Source organism: Anguilla rostrata, chromosome 10, assembly GCF_018555375.3.
Source record: "Anguilla rostrata isolate EN2019 chromosome 10, ASM1855537v3, whole genome shotgun sequence".
Classification (NCBI taxonomy): domain Eukaryota; kingdom Metazoa; phylum Chordata; class Actinopteri; order Anguilliformes; family Anguillidae; genus Anguilla; species Anguilla rostrata.
The window spans coordinates 28,533,290-28,553,277 of record NC_057942.1 but is presented as its reverse complement, the minus strand read 5'-3'; the positions used below and the strand labels follow the sequence as shown (position 1 = coordinate 28,553,277).

The following is a 19,988-nucleotide window of genomic DNA, read 5'->3' as shown; positions in this document are numbered from 1 at the left end:
CCCACAGCATTAAATATCAGCACTGTGATCTGCCAGTATTCATAAATTATGCAGCTTGCTAGCTAGTTAGTCTAACGAGAGCGTGGGCTAAGGTAATATAGCAAGCTATAACTCACCAGCGCCAAGACCTAATCCATTTCAGTCTCACGTTGAAGTCAAATCCGTCATTTTGGGCATCGAATATCTGTAACTAAAACAGATAATTTATTGTATCTTATTTCGGCTAACACTAATTAGTAATATAATAAATATTTAACTGCTCCAGCTAATTTAACGTTACTCCACTTTCTGCACACAGCTTCCCCAAGTATCCATAACGACGGGAACCGTTTGAGCGAGCGCTTTTTCTCCCGCTGAGGATACAAGCCTATCAGGGAATACTTTCTGCAGTGAGTGACATAACATCAACCCAATAAAAATTCAACCCTGCTCGTCGAGGGAGGGACTATGGTGAAAAGGCAATGAGGTCAGCTGTTAAAGGCAGAAATAGTCCCCCACAGGAAAATTAGAATTACCCTGTAAGCAAGTTAATAACAATAGTTGTAATTGTACCGTACACCACTTCAAGTTTTATGGTTTGTCTAGTTTTTAATTAAAGCAGTTTGGTGTCAAACCAAAGGAGCTTAAGCACGATTAGTAAAAATAGATCAATAGAATAGCCTACTCAATGAAACCGGTGATTATGTGCCTAATCATACACCAGCCATCTATGTACCTTTATTGAAATGAAATACATTTAAAACACCGATGATTGATTCATTGATTGGGGGGGTCCTGAGCGAGGACGCACACAAGTCCAATCGTTCTGGCAGATACGTAGTGACGTAAGGACGTAAGGACGAAAGGCAGGCGCGCTGTCAGCCGGAAGCTCTGATAGGGGAAACATAGTTGTTATCGTGTGTTGTTATTTGTGATTGTGCATGAACATTGTGTCGACACTGCTAAAACAAGCAAAACTGACCCCTGCTCAGTTTTCTGGAGGAAAGCGACCAGTGTGTTAAACCGATCGCTATATATAGCTAACCAAACACCATTGGATCGACTGTGGAGACCAGGGGTGCAGGGGTAACAGTCAGTGAAAGCAGAGACTGAGAAACCAACGGATACTGATAAACTGTATGTCTTTGTACTTGCCTTTGACAGAAGGAAGTAGACGAAGAAGTTTTAGCTGGGTAACTTGACAAATTAACATGAGGACATATCTAACAGGACAGAGAGCGAATGAATCTTGAAAAGGCACCACCCGCCAGCCCCTCCCTCCTCTCTTTTGGCAATACCATCGGGGGACGATCGAGGACTGAGAGACGGGACAATTTGCTTTCGTATAACGTCGTGTCCAAAATAAATGCTCCTGAAGAGTGGACGTACTGAACAGGTACGAGTAGCAAGCTAGCTAAGTTATATCGCTTTGTTTACCTCGACGTGAAAGGAAGCACTAACCACGGACTTGCCTGAACTAACCTTGGAGTATCGCGTTGTAATGGTTTAATTACGCATATTGATTTTAGATTGGTTTAGCTTGCTACAATTTCCATAAATTAACTGATTATTTGTATGAAAGGGGTAGTTAACCTTGGTTAGCTATTAAACAAGGCGTCAGAAGGAAAATTGCACGTGCAGTTTCGGCTGTCAGTTTAGTTATATTGGCTAGCTTGTTGTTAATGCAAAAAGCAAGGACGCAGCCTAAAGCGGCGCTCATTTGACATGTAAAGATTTAAAATTTGTTACGTAAGTTAGGCAAAACATTTAGTTGTACTGTTCCTTTGTAGTGCCTGTTCGTTGACAGCATTGATGTCACTATAGATAGCTTACTTGCTATCGATAACTAACAGAAAAATTTATCGTGCTGCTTTTCCATGGGCTTTTGCAATGACTACTGATCTTCAATGTCCAATATTGCGCGACTGTATTTATACATTTTCTGGAGAACTACTGTATGGATAACCCTGACGAAATGAATGGCTATACTTTTTCTTCTCTCTGAAGGTATTCATGGAGTGAAAGTAGGCCTTGTGATTACGGCACGAACTGTACTTTTTGGATTTTCAAAATAATTTACTGGAAATTTTTAGCTAGCTGTGGTTTATTGTGCATGACTGTCCAGCAAGAACACAAGAGTGTCCTTTTTCATCCGGCCATAAGGAGAAAACTGCTGCTTCCGTCCACTGCTGCTGAGGTTAGCCGCAGTTTACAGTTTGGATACTGCTCCCCAACTTTACTCAGCGTCACCCGTCTCTACCGCCCTCCGCCCCTCGTTTCTGTATCGGTTGGCTGAGTTCAGCCGAACCGCCATGGCACAACAACAGATGCCAAGTTCCCAGAAAGCGCTCATGCTTGAATTGAAGTCACTGCAGGAGGAGCCGGTGGAGGGTTTCCGAATTACTTTGGTGGAGGAGTCAGATCTATACAACTGGGAAGTGGCAATCTTCGGCCCCCCCAACACACTCTACGAGGGGGGTTACTTCAAGGTAAGAGCAGAGAGACTGGTGGACCAAAGGAGCTCAAATCTGAAATAATAGTTTTTTTAAAAGCCTTTTCTATCTTTAGCTCAACACTTTCTGTTGAATTTTAATTTCCCAATTAACTCTTCATTTCTGACGTAGTTACATCCGGCCTTTGAATTTTTATTTTGCCTGCTGTGATCAGCCGTGATTCATTTCACCCATTGCAGTTATCACCGAATTCAAACCCCTTATTAACCCCTCAAGAGAACAACTTAATTGTGAAAGTGAGAAGAGGGAGTGACAGGGTTGTAAAGAGGGATGGAGTCTTGTTTTAACCAATGAGAGCCAACCCTTCTGTTGGTACTGTATTTATGTATGTTTTTATTACATTTTTTACATTAAAAGGAAAACTCATCTTTGTACGCATTGTTCCTGGTAGCTGTGCTCTTTTAAACAAGTGGAACATCACATTAATTGGAATGTGGTAACCACAGCTTGAGGTCATGGAGTATGTTTAAGCAGCTGGGGATTACAACTCTCCCATTAGCCCTTGGGCCAAAACATTTTTGGGCTCTCTGCTTATTAAATATACCCCTGTATCATTAGCATGGGGAATGTTTTTATGTATTTATTTGGGAAACCATGGAAGGCATTTGAGAGAAAGTGCTTGGTTGCACAGAATCACACCCTTGAGTTTCCTTAATGTGGTGGTGACAAATTGTTTCCCGTTAATTGACTACCCAAGGCCTGATCGAGCATATTAAGAGTTATTGCTGGCAAAAAAAAGGGTAATTCTTGGTTCTAATGCCAAGCTGTGTGTATAATTCAAGCAGTGTTTTCTCTGGGGTAAAAAACCATAAAGGAAGGTGTTCGTTTGAGATTCACAACAGCCGCTGTGGGAGTTGTGTCGCAGCGTTTCCAGAGCTGTTCACTCATCACAGTGCGGAAAGAATATTCACAAGCTCATATTGGAGATGTGTTGTCAGACATCCTTGGATAAGCAACAGACCAGGAGTGACATCACACCTCTGCTTCAGCAGGTTTTGGTGGAGAGAAGCTGCTTTAAAGTAGTGGGGGAAGGGAGATCGCGTCTTGATCTCCACCTCAGAGTAAAGGAAGGAGGGAGCGTGGTGGGGAACATGTTGACTGGATGGAGAAAGATGACGACAACGATGATGGCAGTGAAGTCCAAGGGTGCGAAGATAGGGAGCTGAATATAGTGGAGGAGAAGACTTCTGGGTTCTGGGGAAAAATAGATAAAGCCAAAGAAGTAGAAAAGGTGAAACATTTTCTCACAGAACACCAATCAAGTTGTTGTGCCTACAGGGGTTCATTCTGAGGTTATGAGGTGGAGCACATTACCAAAGAATTTAGGAAGATGAGAGTGAAGATGGAGAAGTGAAATTAGTGTATGCCTGACTGAGTGTGGAAGTGCGCTTATGTGTGCCTTTGTATGAGTGGATACACACGTATTGTGTGGTTCTGCTTTTAGGGCATTGTGATCTATGGCTTGTAGATCATTGCAGTTGCTGCTCACTCAACACTCTCCCATTAAGTTAAATGCTGTATTGGCATGACAGAAATATCTTTGTGTCACAAAAGATGAGACTAAAAAATACAATTGGTCAAGTCAACAATAACAAGCAGAACGCCAATGTTTTTTGAGAGATGTAGAAAGGAAAAGTGTTGATTCTCTTCTTTTCTCTGTCTCTTTCTGTTGGTCTAGCCCTCTTTTCCTGGTCTTTGTGATGGAAAAACATGCCAGATTCCTATTTGTAGTTCCAGTCAGGTTATAAATGGTGTCTCCAAGGACAGGAGTAAAAATGGAGGACGTAGACAAAGCCGAGCTTTCTCCTTTTCTGCTCCTGTTTCAGCGCTTCGCTGCCCATCCCTCTGTTGTTTTGAGAGCGCTCAGGTGTGGCGGAGTGTGGCGGTCTAGGGTGCAAAATGGCCACTCTTGTCAGATCCACACCTGACAGCGTCACCATACAGCAGGGGTCTCAAAACTACAGTCCACAAGGGCTGCAGCGTCTGCTGGCCTTCATTGTGTGTTTCAGCACTCAAGTGCTTAATTAAGGTCACTGATTGGCTGAATAATCCATGCTCCTCGTTTCCTGGGCCTAGACTGGCCGCCAGTTTAAAGGAAAGAACTCTCCTGCTCTTAGGGAGACCAGCCGGGCTCTTGTCTTATCTACTTTTAAAAAAATCTTATCTGATTTTTTTATTTTTTACATCATTTATCAACACGTGCTCTTTAGTTCACATATCATCATTATGATTATTAATGCTTATCTGATCTTATCTTAAACTTATTGAGTATCATTGTCGAAGCAGAATGAACTGTTGGGGACAGTGAGATTAGGCAAAAAACATTCACATTAAAAATTTTTTTTTTTTTTTTAACAGAGGAACTTCCAGAGCCAAAATGGCTGACACCAGAAAGTTTAAATAATTATGATAACTGCTACCACCAGAACAGGGTAGGCTGCAGCACTGGTGCTATTTAATGATAACCTGTCTGTGTAATGCAAGCACACAAAAAATGTAGACTGCACTGCAGACCATCGGTGGAACAATAATTGTCAGCATAAATCTATAATAATACCAAACGTCCCAGAATGGACCCCAATCCTGGGTATTGTATGTCCATGTACCAAGTCTATCCAGAAAAAAAGATGAACTACGGCAGCGAGAAGTAATTTTTATTAATAAAATGTTGGTGTTTGACAAATGTGTGATGTTTGACAAATATGTGGTGTTTGACAAATGTGCAGCGTTAAACAAATGCCCCTGACAGGGCGCTTCTGAGAGAGGAAGAGTAAGAGGCATAAGACTGGCATGAACACTCATGCAGAGAATTCAGAGATGAAGAAGGTTCTAGAAAAAGAGAGGGAAAAGTTTATGGCGCGGCGGCTGAATATGAATGTCTCCCGCCCGCATTTATAATCCGTAAGGTTGCCTGCTGTTCCTATGTGGCCCCATACAGCGTTCAAAGAGGGGAGAGCTTTGGACGCTGCCGTATGGAAGAGAGGGAGGGGAGGTCGCGCGAGGACAAGGCTCTCCAGCTCTCCCCTCTTTCTCTCCCTCGCTGTCTCCCTCTCCGTCTCTCCCTCGCTCTCTTGTTTTTTCCCCCTCGCTTGACGCTGCCTGAATGGAATTTGATCCATAACGGTAATGATGAATAGTGAGGACAACGCTAATGGGTTCATCTCCACGAGAGCAGAAAAAGATGGAAAAGACAAACGGCGTACCGCCTCGTTTTTGGCAGCTGACAACAGAGAGACCGTGTTTTTGAACCGGCATGTAAAAACGTATGTGGGTGTGTGCTCGTTTGTAAGTATGTGTGTGCACCGGTGTGTATGTGTGTGAGAGAGAGAGGGACAGAGAGAGAAAGAGGAAGAGGGAGAGACAGTGTTAAACAGGCAAAATCATGACTTGTCTGTCCTGCCAGACCCTCTTCTCTGTGAGGGTCTGTGAGGTTGCCATGGTGGGCTGACGCTGTCTCGTTAAAGGGGTCTTGCTGCTTTAAATGATATATCGACATATCCTTACTCGGATGTGCCCTGGCCTACTTCAGCTCCCCCCCCCAGCTTCAGGTCTGGGCTTGTGAGGATTTTTTCACACAAGTGTTTTTTTCCAGGTTTGTGAAAGGTAGGCCTGAATGACTAAATTGATGTGGTCTGTAAGAGAAGGTCAGGGGAGAATTCTGTTGAGTTTGGTGATGCTGAACATGATAATGACCAGGAGTATCACTATCATTTTGGAGCTTCTCTTTTTTATGAATTGGCCCTTGTCAGAGTAGCTATGCATTCAGTAAAAAACCATTAGTTTTGACAGGATGAATCTAAATGACATTACTAGGCAGCTTGTGATTGGCTGTTTCATTCATTCATTCATTTATTTATTTATTTTTGGGAAGAGGCTGCTTCCATACAGTAAATGTAATACACAGATACATGCATTGCCATTCACTAGGATGCAGCTTTTATGTAAAGAGATACTAAACAACTGAGAAAGCATCTGTGGATTTATTTGTCACAACACATAAGAAAATAAACATAATTTGTGTCTTGCGATCCTATCACGATGTAAATCTCTTTACATTCACGGCTATCGTCTCCCAGCTGAGACGGTGCATTGCGAAGCTGCAGCTTTAACACAGGTCTACAGCTCAGCCTTTCTCCTTTTGTGTCAGTAATATTGCACTGACTGCTCTGTGAAAGTCCAGCACCGAAGTGGAGGCTAGGAGGGACAGCAAAAAATGACAAAAATGTGATTAGAATGTTCTTAACTGAGCATTCTAATGCTGATGTAACAATCACTACTCCTACTTGAAAGCAATGGAGTTCTAGAACACTGACTTGGAATTTTGAAGAGACATTCCAAAAAACCTACTCTTCAAAGGGTTAATGGGGAACAGAGTTAGCCCCATGCATATAGGAACTATGGAGTCCTGCGTCTTCACTGTGCAATATGGGAGACTGCAGATGGTGGGAGGGGGATAAAGGGAAGAGAGGGAGAGATGGAGATAGACAGAAACAGTGACAGATATTTCAAAGGACCTCAACCTGTCTGAATTTTGCATCAGAGTAGCTGCAAGGGGACCCAGGTTCTATCAGAGAAGCACTGTGGAAACTTTTTTGTTTTTTTAGGGGGGCGGGTGTGTTTTTATTAAATTTTATAAAATATTTTTCATTAAATATTTTTTATTAAATGTCAAGGACACGCTTTGTGCTTGGTGCGTGTGTGTGTCGTAAATGCTGGGGAACTGTGATAATGGTATCTGTGTTTCAGCACAACGTCACCCCACCCGCATTTACGTGTCACTGGCCAACTCTTTTTTTTATTGCGCTGGAACCTATTCCAGAACTTCTCTGTGAAGTTCACCTGTGTGCTGGAGGGCAAATATCTGGTCCCAAATTTTTATCCAGTTCAAACAATCAACATAAGACACAGAGCTCTTCAGTTTGGTGAAAGAAGATGTGGTGGTATTAGTCTGTGTTGTACATGGTGTGTGTGTGTGTGTGTGTCTGTGTATGTATTTAGGAGGGTACGTGCGGTAGAGTTTTGTTTATGGTTTGAACATAGCCCCCTCTCTCCCTGATCTCAGTACTGTAAATCACCCCAACAGAGACCCTGCTATATTTAGAGAAAGTTTAATTCCTCTGCACTCTCACCTTTTCTTTCTGTCTCTCACTCTTTCTCTCTTTCTCTCTGTACATGTCCTTTCTCTCCCTCCTGCTCCACTCCTCCCTCCTCCTCTCTGAATGTCAGTGCTGGTAGTATCTTGTGCTGTAGAGTCACAGACAGGTTCCCTAGCTCATAGCCTTGAGAGGTCCCTTGATCTGTACTGACATGGAGGTGCCTTGTGGGGATTCTACCGAGCAGTTCATCAATTCATATAATTCAATTGTATTTGCATTTGCAATAAACAACCTTCATAAAGACGCATTTCTGAAACACAGTTATGTTACCTTTTATAAGATTTTTCTTGTGAATTGTGAATTTTAAGGAATGTTTTATTTTTGGACCTGTCTGATACTGTAAATCCTGTTTCTTTTGTGAATTTGCAAAAGAACCAGTTCGCTTTCAGTTTTTGGTGGCTCTCAGAACCATTCTAGTCATCCAGTTTCTCTGAAGTCACACACAGGCACACAGACACGTATAGACCCACAATGCATTGTAACGAAGAGACAGACTAGCAGGAAGAACAGATTGAGGATACATGTGAAAAATTAGCCCTCTCATTTGTGGGTTTGTTTACCCCTTTTTGATGAAAGGAAACATGTGGTTTTTTTCCCTCTTTCTTCAATGTCCGCTTTCATCAAACATCACTACATCTGTTCCCCTACTCTGACTGCCTTCCTTGCATGGTGGTACATGTATTTATTGACAGTCCCTAACTGGCTGGATGCATCATGTGCTCATAGCTTAAAGTTCTCCGGCAATCTGGCGTATGGCCGTTTTAAATCAAGGAAATATATTCTTGGCTGGTAACGTAATTTCAATAAAGCAGAAACAACCACTGCACGTAGATTTTTGTGTAGGGTGTCTTAACCAATCACATTCAGCCGTCCGACACAATATTCATTATGGTACGCAAGGGAACATCGACTACCACAGCACATCTGGGTACTTGCCGGTTCACATCCCCTTTTGGGGGAAAACGATATAGGAGTGTGCTGAGACACAGCAATGCAACGAAAAACCCTGTATAAAAAAACACCAACAAAATAAATGTTTTGATATATATATATATATATATATATGAGAACATAATGCATGCATAACGCATTTTTCTAGATATTGCAATTTTGAGGAGTGGAAAATTGTTCGCTTTTTTTTTTCTTTAGCGTGTCTATTCGGTTTTACATTATTGTTAGCATTAAGGTGATAGATAGTCAAACAGCAGTTAAGATAATTGTTTGATTCCTGAGGCTAGGAATAGTGGGTGTTGCGTTGTATTTGAGGTTGTATCTTGTGTTTTCCCCCGAATGAAGTATGCTTAAGTGAGTATGAATTGGTCAATGAATAAACAAATGCACCTATGCAAAATATAAGACCATTGCTTCGATCAGCTGCAGGATTTACAACCCCAAAACAATGAGAAAATAAGAGACTGGCACCTCTTCGAATCATAAATTTTAATGTCAGTTGTTGACCAGGCTTTTAAAGAGTATAATTTTGTTTTATTTTGTATCTCCTATATTCACAATTGTTCATAGCATTCATGTTCCTCACATTCATTTCATTCATGTTAATAATCTTATCTTGTTTATTATCTTTATTCAGCATTGGCATGTTGCACTTCTGTTTATTTTAATTTTTTTTAAATAGTACTAGTTCAATAAAGGGTGCTGTATTCTGTATATTAACATTAAATTAATCCATTTACTCACATTCCATGCCCCACCAGAAATATTTTCCGGCTCAGAATTTTTTCCTGCTTTATCCCATGAATCCCTGAATGAGATTGCTTTGGCTGCCTGGGTCTTTCTGAGTGACTGGTCTTTCTCATTGACACTGTTCCTTCTTTCTGGTCTACAGGCTCGCGTCAAGTTCCCAATAGACTACCCCTACTCTCCGCCCACTTTCAGGTTCCTCACCAAGATGTGGCACCCCAATATCTACGAGGTGAGGCCTCACACACCCTTCAAATGTGATGTGTGCTTATATGTCCAGGTGAGGGCAGACTTAGGCCTATGGGAAATTAAGGGAATGGTAATGTTTTTTGGTTGTTTCTCTAAGTGTGGTTTGTGCATGTACAGGTGTTGGATTGGTGTGTGCCTGCAGAAGTACTTGAGTTCACTCCTGTGTTTGATGGCTTATGTGTAGTTTGAGTGCACACCTGTGGTGTGTGTGTGTGTGTGTGTAACTAGTGTTTTTGTGCTTCAGAATGGTGATGTGTGCATCTCGATTCTGCACCCCCCTGTGGATGATCCCCAGAGTGGAGAGTTACCCTCGGAGAGATGGAACCCCACACAGAATGTCAGGTACTCTGCACCTGTTGCCCACCAGGGGGAGGCAGAGAGTCATCTGTACATTCATTGTTACTTTTTGTCTTATAGTTTATGTATCTGAACACCCCTTGATCTGGAGCAGTTGTTCATGGTTTGGACCACCCCCCTTACTTCCAGTAAAAGAAAGTCCTAATGCTACGGCATACAATCACATGCTAGACGATTCTGTGTTTCCCCGACAGTTCCACATAGAATTGTTTTTGTTGACAATGGTGTGGAAGAACCTGACTGACCCGCACAGAGCCCCGACCTCAACCCCATCCAACAACTTTCGGATCAATCAGAATCTCCTGCGAGCCAGGCCTAATTGCCCAATCTGTGCCCACTTTCACTAATGCTCTTCTGGCTGATTGGAAGCAAATCCCTGCAGCAGTTCTACAACATATACTATAAAGCCTTCTTACAAGAGCGGAGGTCCTTATAATTGAAAATGGTGGACCAACTCCATAATAATGCCTGTAATTTTGGATTAGATGTCGGCTGTCAGGTGTCCACATACTTTTGGTCATATAGTGTATGTTACTCTCTACTGTATACACTCTCAAACTTTGATAGAGAATGAATGAGCTTGTGAGAAGGTGCTTGGCATTGGCCACTGGCTGGTGGAAGATTTTTTTTTCATTGTCATATTCCTGGTAAGATGTTACATAGTTTCAAAAAAGAAGGACATTCACACATTTTAACCTTTGCCGATTTCACAAGCATTTCTTAAATAGTTAAGCTTTCGGTCAAATTTTATACAATGGGAATCACTTTGAAATGTAGTGAGAAAATAAAATATGAAAAGGGGGATTTAATATGAAGCTTATTACCACAGCTGTTTTCCATAATGAGCGACCCTCCCTTCATAAGCACGATAATAGGCTATAAATGTTTTGTGCACCTGTGTGTTTTTAAGCTTTGATTAAGGTTTTTTACCAAAAGCTTAGATCTTCAAGAAACGCTTGTGAAATTTGCAGTGGAGAAAATATGCGGATGTCCTGCTTTTTGAATTTATCGTTTTGCCTCCAGCACTTTTTCTGAACTTTTCTCAGTGTGCAGTAGTTCTCTTTATCTAAGATGTTGATGGTGAAAATTATTTTGATAATCTGTCAGTCATATGAAGGAATATTTCATTAATGTGTATGTGTGTGTGTGTGTGTGTGTGTGTGTATAGAACCATCCTGCTCAGTGTGATCTCCTTGCTGAATGAGCCCAACACCTTCTCCCCGGCCAACGTGGACGCCTCCGTCATGTTCCGCAAGTGGAGAGACAGCAAGGGCAAGGACAAGGAGTACGCTGAGATCATCAGGTCAGTACAGCACACACCTACGCACTTACACACACACGTGCATGCACTTATACACACACATACACACACTTGCACACAAACTTACACACACAGATACACACACTTATACATGCACATACACACTTGCACACACTTACACACATGTACACACACTTATACACACACTTACACACATGTACACACACTTATACGCACACTTACACACACACACATACACACACTTACACACACATGCACACTTACACACACACTCACGGTCACACACTTATACACACGTACACACTTACTCACACTTATACACACGTACACACTTATACACACACACACACATTTACACACACTTATACACTTGTGTGCACACTTGCATACATTCGCACATGTACACACTTATATATACGTGTACAATCCTGTGTACATAATACACACACACACACACACATTTATACACACGTGTACACACCTGCACACATCCACACAATTACACACCTACACACATGTACACACCTACGAACATCCACACACATACAAACATGTACACACCTGCACACATCCACAGACATACACACTTACACACATACACACTTACACAGACTTATACATGTGTACACACCTACCCACATCTACCCACTCACACATCTATACACAATGACTCAAACACAGAGAAATACACACTTATATACACTCCAAAACACATAAGTACATCTTTATACACACACACACACACATTTACATACCTCTCTCCTCACAGACAGATGCTCCACATTTATACACACTTACCATATACACTTAATACACACATACACTCACTCTGAGCATTTCTGTCTGTGTGTGTGTTTGTGCCTGCGTGCATGTGTGTGTTTGTGTGTGCGTGCGTTTGTGTTTATTTTTGTGTTTGTGTGTGCGTGTGTTTGTGTGTGCGTGTGTTTGTGTATATTTGCGTGTGTGCGTTTGCATGTCCGTTTGTGCGTGTACAGGAAGCAGGTTCTCTCCACAAAGGCAGACGCGGAGCGGGATGGGGTGAAGGTCCCCACTACACTGGCAGAGTACTGCATACAGACCAAAGTGCCCTCCCAGGACAGCTCGGACCTGCTGTACGACGACCTGTACGACGACGACATGGAGGAGGACGAGGACGAGGACGGAGAGCCGGCCGGGGCCGGGGCTGACTGTTACCATGACGAGGATGACTCCGGGAACGAGGAGTCCTGACCTTCCTCGTCGACCCCCCCCCCCGCCCCCCCGCCCCCACCACCGTCACCGCAGTTTACTGCACACTGGTCCCCCCCCCCCCTCCAATCTGCAGTCCCGCACACACACGCACACACACGCGCGCGCACACACCTGCTGTTATCTCTGGGTACTGTCCCTGATTACTCAGACAGACCCACGAACTCGCCCCATCTTTCGGACACAGAAAACTCTTTCTGTAATATGAGCCACCATATCCCAGAATCCCTCTGACTCCCTCTCCTGTCTGTTGTACAAAAGACAGCTTTGTTCTGCCCTCTCTGGTGTGTAGAGTTAGAAGGTGGAGGTGTAGACTGTGTGCCTCTTCCAGAAAAGTACAGACAGTAACAAGGGACATTTTCACCCAAACCTCAATCCTTCCTCTCTCAAGCCTTCTCTTATGCTGTCCCTCTCTCCATCTCTTCACCGTCCTCTCTTCCCTGATTCACCCTGTCTTCTGTTCCTCCATCTGCCCAAACCCCAGCAGCTTTCCTCCTGAATTTTTCGTTTTTTTTATCACTTATGTTGTTGGCTTTAGTGGTGGAAGGGAACTCAGCCAGACTGGCATGGACTCATTTCAGAGTTAATTAAATGGAACCCCACCTTTTCTAAGCCCCCCCACATACACATACACATACCCATACAGCCACACACACACACACACACACACACACATACACAATCCCCAGGAACCTGTCTTGTGTTCTCTGTCCCAGGCCAGATTATATTACGTCAGGGATCCAACTGGCTTCCTTCTTTTTTTCCCCATTTCCTGGATCTGGTCGACACCTAACGAGGTCGGGACAACGTGGAAAAACTCTGTTCACCTGGAACAAACGCAGGGGGCTCGGCTTTTTGAATTATGTGCCACCAGCTCCTTTAAAGACCTTTTAAAATGGCCGTCTTTGGGCTGAAAGGAGGAGAAAGAGATGAGCGGAAGAAAAGAAAAGAAAAGAAACGGGAAGGGAGCGGAAGGGAAGGGGCTCTCTCTCTCTGTCCCCTCCTGTCTCTGCATGACGATACAAAGCTGCGGCAGGAACCCAAGGCCTGGCGCCTCAGGGTGAGGAGGCATTAACTCCGCCGAGCGGCGACTCCCTGGAAAAACAGGCTTAAAACGGGAATAAACCATGTCTGCGGGGGACTGATACAAGATTTGGAGGGGGGGGGAGGAGTTGTGCTGGGACATATCGCCATGACGCCTGGCCTTTCCGTGGGGAAGCCGCTTTAGCCGGCAGGCCTCGCCCACTCTCCGCAGGACCGGCCAATCGGGCGGCCTCTACACTGCAGGGTTGCCAATGTCCCCGAAGCCGTCGGAAGTAAAAAAAAAAAAAAAACGAAAAGAAATGTTATGTTTTGGAAGGACAGCGATAATGGAGAATAGCATTAAGACAGCGCTGCAGTGCGCTCCACTGTTCTGTGGGGTCCTGCCCGGAAGCATTCATGCAAACTGAATCCAGGAATCTCCTGATTGGCCACAAACACAGCGTAAGACATTTAAACAACAGAACTGCACTACAAGCATGTGTGGAAAATATATGGAGGAGTGCTGGCATCATTGCGTTGGTGGTGTTGGGGGGGGGGGGGGCAATGGGGGGTCGGTGTTTCTGTCTAAGGAGGGCTTGCATGTGTGTTTGCGTGTGTGTTTGAAGTGCACCTTTTTTGCTTTTTTTTTTGTTTCACTTTTTTTCTGGTGAGATATTAAGAATGCGCTGAAAGAACCATTCGGAAGAACACACACATCCACAATTTATCATTGTCTTAAAATGTTTTGATCTTCTCTGAAATGTGTGACTGTGAACTGAAGAGAGGCACTTTATTTTGGTTTGGCTTCAAGTCACGAAACCTTTAGTGGCTCAAGCTGAAAGCAAGTGAAGTAATTGTCCACACAAGCCAATCCATATCAATTTAGGAGTTCATTTAACCCCCCCTCCTCCCTCCCTTCAGAGTTTTAGCAAATGCACAGATTAATTATTTGAGCAGATGAGCTACAGCCAAAGACTTGCACTGTGCTAACTTCTCAAATACTAACAGATCAAAACTAACAAGACATGGAGAGCGTTGTGGACAGTATGCAGTACTATATAGCACCTAGCGCGAAGGTAGTTATACAGTCAGTTCCTATTGTGTTTGATCCTGACTCAAGGCTCAACAGTAAGATGTAAGGTGAGCTATAGTGGATTGTCTGAGGAGCTTTATATGCCTGGCTAAATATTGGAGTTTCTGTAGCTGTGCTGGTGAGGAGGGGCATGGATCATGTTTTGTAGCACAACTGTTTGGGGATGGAAACAGTATACTAACAGAGTGAAACATTAAAGGGGGGGTGTTGTTTTTAAGTCATCATGTATAACAGTATTTTAAATGTGTTGTTACCAGTGTTGTGCTTTTTGAGTGTTTTTTTTTTTTTGTTTTGTTCTGTTTTGTTTTGTTTATTTGTTTTTGCTCAGTGTCATACTGCATTCATGAAGTTGTACCAGTATTGTTAACGCGCTGTCAACTGTATTGTCACTATTCAATATAACTTACCTGGAGCGAGAAGCGGGACTGGGACTGCTCTGAATAAAATGATGTAATCTGCCAACTTGGATCCCAAACTGCGCTCGGTGATGGGGGCTTGATCCATTTAGAAGCATTTAACAGCACCAAGCATTTACAGAGAAGTATTTCGATGAAAGTGTCTGAAGATGATGATGTGTGCTGTCAAGCCACAAAAAACCATTGCTGTGCGCTCCATTATGGTTGGGCTTGTCATTGCAGCCCCACAGTTTGTATTTACCCTGCCCGTTGTGCAGGTGCTTTCAGGTAATCCATTAATTGTTTAAGCAGACAATGAATGGGTTGGCACAGCTTGTGTTTCAGCGCTGATGTGTTCACATTTTTCATCAACTAAAATGCCTGGTCAGGCTTTTATTTTATTTTATTTTTTAATTTCTTTTTTTGGTTCTTCACTCAAATATGAAACAAGGTTTCAAAGATTTGTTTTTCAGACCTGTCCTATAATTGTAAGGCTTCACGTTGCCAAGGTGTGGAGTGTGTGACTGATGTTCCTTGCGGGGGGTTAGGGGTGATTGTCAATGATGTAAGACAGGTTGACCGTAAAATATCCCGAAGGGGAGTTGATGCTTAAAGGAATTCTGGTATAAATTAAAAAATAAAAAGGTAATAATGACACTCCTGTTTGGTCTTATATTTTCCTAGTTTCCTTGTTTAACTGATACTATTACAATACAATTCATGTATTCAATCAACATTTGACAAGTTGCCAATGGAGTCTGCACTTCATGCACTTGCCGTCTCTCCTGTGACTACACTTATCCCCTCTAAGGAATTCCATGCCTGATCTTTTCCCTTGTGTTGCATTGTAAGTCGTTCTACATAAGAGTGTCTGCTAAATGCCATTCAACTTTGGTCCTTAACTTTGTCTAAGGGTTAAAAGCAAGAATGATTTTTTTCTTCACAAACATAGTTTTTCGAAGTTATGTAATCAATAAAACTTTACTCACCGAACTAAGTTTGTAAAGAAAGGGTGTAAAGTTTGCCTTAACTTTTAGGTCAAATATCAAATGGTGATTGAACACGAGCCAGTATATATAATCTTAATTGTTATTATCGATGTACATGTTAGGCATTTGGTAGGTACTCTTACCCGTTATACAGCACTTCTTCCAGATAGATAGTTACGGAAGCATTTCAAGGGGACCTATTTAAACGTTACACCGGAAACAGCTGTGTTTTGGGTTGAAGTATCCCGCTTTCGCCCGTGTGTTTCCTAATGCCGTCAGACGTGGGAAAAGTGGGCTACATGTGATCTCCGGTTCGGACAAACTGTACATGTGTAAACCGGTTCGGACAAACTGTTATTTGATGAAAAATATTGCCCCGTTTAAGCTAACTTTATTTTTAAAACTGCAAGCTATCGGCAAGCTAGCTACCTAGCTCCTATGCTGTTTGCGGGATCTACATGAGTTTGTGGGCTGACAGCAACGCCTGTGTGTTGAACAGAGATAAGAACTGGGACATACATGTGGCATTAGCAAGCACAGATAGAGTTCAGCGCCACGCCCAGCATGGGTTCTCTCTGACATCAAACAGGCTATTCCTGGGGAGGGTAGGGGGCCAAACTGCGTCGCGCAGGTAGACACATCCCACGTGCATTTTCGTCTTGATCAACACGGAGCAGGCACGTGTTGGCGTGTGATCCAAGGTAAACGTCAACGTAAATCATTTAGTACAGTGGTTAATTGTCTCCAAACACCGCAATGCGAGCCAAATCTTCTTTCGGTGTCTGACATTCATATTTAATGATCATAATGGCCTGTTTATTTATGCAGCCGTTGGTAGCATTGTGAGATTCAAAGAGAAAGTGCTGAATTCTTAATTTGAATAAAAAGTCGAAATCAGATTTGCTCTGGCTAACTGGCTCAAAGTGAGTAAATTAAAACAGCAATCGCTTCAACGGTTTTTTAAATATTATTAGCCTGTGTAGCAAAAACATTAATTATGTCCTAATCCCGTTTCTCTTACGAGTGGCATAATTATGAAGGCCATACATTTATTGCGTTTTTATTGTTTTATTAGATATGGTTCTCAGGATGCAAGTGAGTTAGTGTAAAATGCAGATTTTTAAATGTCCTGCGTTCCAAAGACTAAGCATTCCATTGACTAGCATGAGCACTGGTGTTGTAGATTGGTGGATGTTCATTGCACATTGCGCCCTATAGCTTTTGAGATTTTAAGGAGAACAAACGTGTCAAAGCGGTAACAGGTGGATTGAAAGGTGATTTTTAGCTATCTAGATTTGTGAAACTTAATGCAGGTTATGGCTGTGGCAATACTTGCTTTCTAGTAGCCTATATATTTCCAGGTGTCAAATCGTTTATGACAAGCTTTTGCGTGATTATGGTACAGGAGTTGGAGACTGAGTGCTTTCTGAGAACCGGCCATGTCTGCCGAGGATAAGGCTGAGGCATCCTCATCTGCATCGCCGCCGCCATCCTCGTATTTCATAGGGAAGAAGGACGAGATTATCGAGGCTGGCCGCGTGACAAAGCTCGTTAATAACAGGGAGGTTCTGGTGCTCCACCATGACGGGGTGTTCCACGCCATGGACATGCGCTGTTACCGTGAGTACGGGGATAGGCAAGGGCCTTCCTGCGCTTTGGAAACCACAAATTTAAGCAGGATATGAAATCTGTTTTTACGTGCTTCATTTTATTCTGTTTCATTTGTGTAGTGCCCTTCATCCATTTGAAATACTTAACAAGGGGGAGATGCCATACCTTCAACGCCTTCCTGGGTTGTGTACTGCAGCTCTTCTGTACCAAAACACTTGCCACACCCAAATTACTTGATCCCAAATGCCCACCTTGGTTCAATGTTTCAAATTAAATAGTTTCAACTGACTCTCCTACTGACCCAGTACCACCACTTCTAACAGGAATTTGGCTGTCCCGTGTCTCCCATCTAAACCAAGCCCAAATCCACTTAACTTCAACTACATAACATGAGAAAGCTACAGGGCTGTATGTCTGCAGACAGTGGAAGTGGAGTCATACATTTATTTAGTTACATTTCAGACACACATGCAAAGCCTGCCTGGAAATTCTCATGATGTAAAATGCTTAGCCTCAAAAAGGTAGCAAAAAACAACACAAACAGTGACAACAAATTGTGCTGCACTCAAACATCGTTAAAGAATTAGAAAGTATTAAGAAATCAGGGTTGCACACTCAAGTTCCTCCTTGCTCTGTTATATTGGCCATCTTTGCCAAAACGTTGGTCAATAAAACACAGCAAGGAGGAACTTGAGTGTGTGACTCTCTGATTGCTCAATATTCACGCTCTGCTAGTCTGCATCTCTCCAACTATTGGATGTGTGCTATTTTGTGTATAAACAATTAGAAAGTAACATGAAAGTCACTTGGTGCGTTAGCCTGTTCTGATCTCTTCCTTTTTATTTTTTTTTATTTTTTTATTTTTTTACAGATTCTGGAGGCATTTTATTCTATGGAGACATAGAGGCAAGTCACTCCGGCCACTCTGCAGTCATCTTTAACCACCACTGCTGTAGGTCCTGCGATTCATTCAGTCTGTTTTACTGCTGTCCAGCTATGTATCTTGTTTTGTTCTCTTATCTTTAGGAATTTAACGGCAGGCTGTGCATCGTCTGCCCCTGGCACAAATACAAGATCACGCTTGCAGAAGGGGAAGGCTTGTACCAGTCCGTGGACCCAAAGGAGAAGCCACCCAAACCCAGGTGGCGCTCCAAAGGGGTGAAGCAGAGGATCCACAGGGCCATCGAGGTGGATGACGACATCTTCGTCGAATTCAACGACACTCCGGGCCCCATCGAGTCTGACGTCTACCAGACCGAGAGTTTCAGAGCCAGAGCCAGGGCCAAGCTTGAAAAACCGCCGGTAAACACGACAAAGAAGTGACCGAAGAAGTCACAGGCAAAACGGCATTACCGGAGAGTTCAGTGCCTTCAAGGGAAACATTAGGGAGCGTTTAAGACTAGGTCTGACCACTTACCTTGGACTGAAAAAATCAGTGGAAAATACTAAGTTCATTGCAGGGTTTGCTTTCTGGCTGCCTCAGTTTGGGCAATCTTGTTAAGCCGATAAACACTCAATATACTTGATCCTGATTGGCCAAGACCTGCAGCATGTGGAAACCTAAGACCCCACTGCTTGAGTGTTGAGGCCCTTGTTGAAGTATCTGCACATTTATAGACATTAAAATGTTACAAATTTTTAGGTGTGTTCGGATTGCGACAAGGAGACATGTTAGCTTTGTTTGCTTATCAACTTCTTGCTCAGTTGTTGAAGGTTTTTTTTTAAATACATCAATATTTTCTCTTGTGTTCTCAGGTACTTGTTCTTGTGGATACATACATTTTTTTAAATGGTGCTTTTTTGAGACCAATTCCTTCTCTGTTTCATTTTCAAATGCCAAATATTTCTATTGGTTTTGTATTTTAAAATCATTATTGATCTTTATTTTTTACATTTTTTGTGCATTTTCTGATACTCTGCTAAGACTGCACAGATTAGAACAACTAGTATCACTTTTGCTGAGTAAAATCCTTGGCTGGGTTCTTGAATTTCCTGTTGTCTTTTCTTGAGAGTTGATGACCCCCTCACCCCACCTTGTGCGTGTGTGTGTGTGTGTGTGTGTGTGTGTGAAACGTGTGTGCCTCTGCTCCCGGTACCACTTGCTTGCTAAAGAAAACTACCACTTGTGTGCCCCTGGTTTGGTCTTCAATAGTTAGCAGTTTACCACTTCTAACCAACATCTTGAAACCAGTCTTGATAAACCAATAAGCTTTATTGTTTGTAGTCTGAACCTCTTTTTTAGCCTCAGTCAGCAGTATATTGGGTATAATGGCACTTTCATCGCGAGCACCAGTGTAGGAACAGGTCAGTCATCAATCAGTCGGCCTTTACCCTTCATTTACAAGCATTACACTGTCAGAGATTCAGCAAGCTTTCAACATAATTCATGCGTAAT

The 19,988-nt window shown here is 42.8% G+C and overlaps 2 protein-coding genes across 3 annotated transcripts; both read left to right on the top strand.

The window, feature by feature from the left end:
* The first annotated feature begins 791 nt into the window (after positions 1-791).
* Positions 792-15,650, top strand: LOC135233141 (ubiquitin-conjugating enzyme E2 R2-like). The gene is made up of 6 exons (XM_064296376.1): positions 792-1,375; positions 1,987-2,468; positions 9,492-9,578; positions 9,840-9,937; positions 11,121-11,255; positions 12,230-15,650. Exons 2-6 carry the CDS (start codon positions 2,292-2,294, stop codon positions 12,462-12,464), a joined length of 732 nt encoding a protein of 243 aa, XP_064152446.1. The 5' UTR covers positions 792-1,375; positions 1,987-2,291; the 3' UTR covers positions 12,465-15,650.
* A 557-nt stretch (positions 15,651-16,207) lies between these two features.
* LOC135233142 (Rieske domain-containing protein) lies at positions 16,208-19,581 on the top strand. 2 transcript variants are annotated; one of them, XM_064296377.1, is made up of 5 exons: positions 16,208-16,683; positions 17,388-17,602; positions 17,713-17,775; positions 18,465-18,499; positions 18,620-19,581. In XM_064296377.1, exons 2-5 carry the CDS (start codon positions 17,422-17,424, stop codon positions 18,914-18,916), a joined length of 576 nt encoding a protein of 191 aa, XP_064152447.1. In that variant the 5' UTR covers positions 16,208-16,683; positions 17,388-17,421; the 3' UTR covers positions 18,917-19,581. The 2 variants fall into 2 exon arrangements, with proteins under 2 accessions (XP_064152447.1, XP_064152448.1); XM_064296378.1 differs by lacking the exon at positions 17,713-17,775 and having other exon boundaries at positions 16,211-16,683.
* Positions 19,582-19,988: the final 407 nt, after the last annotated feature.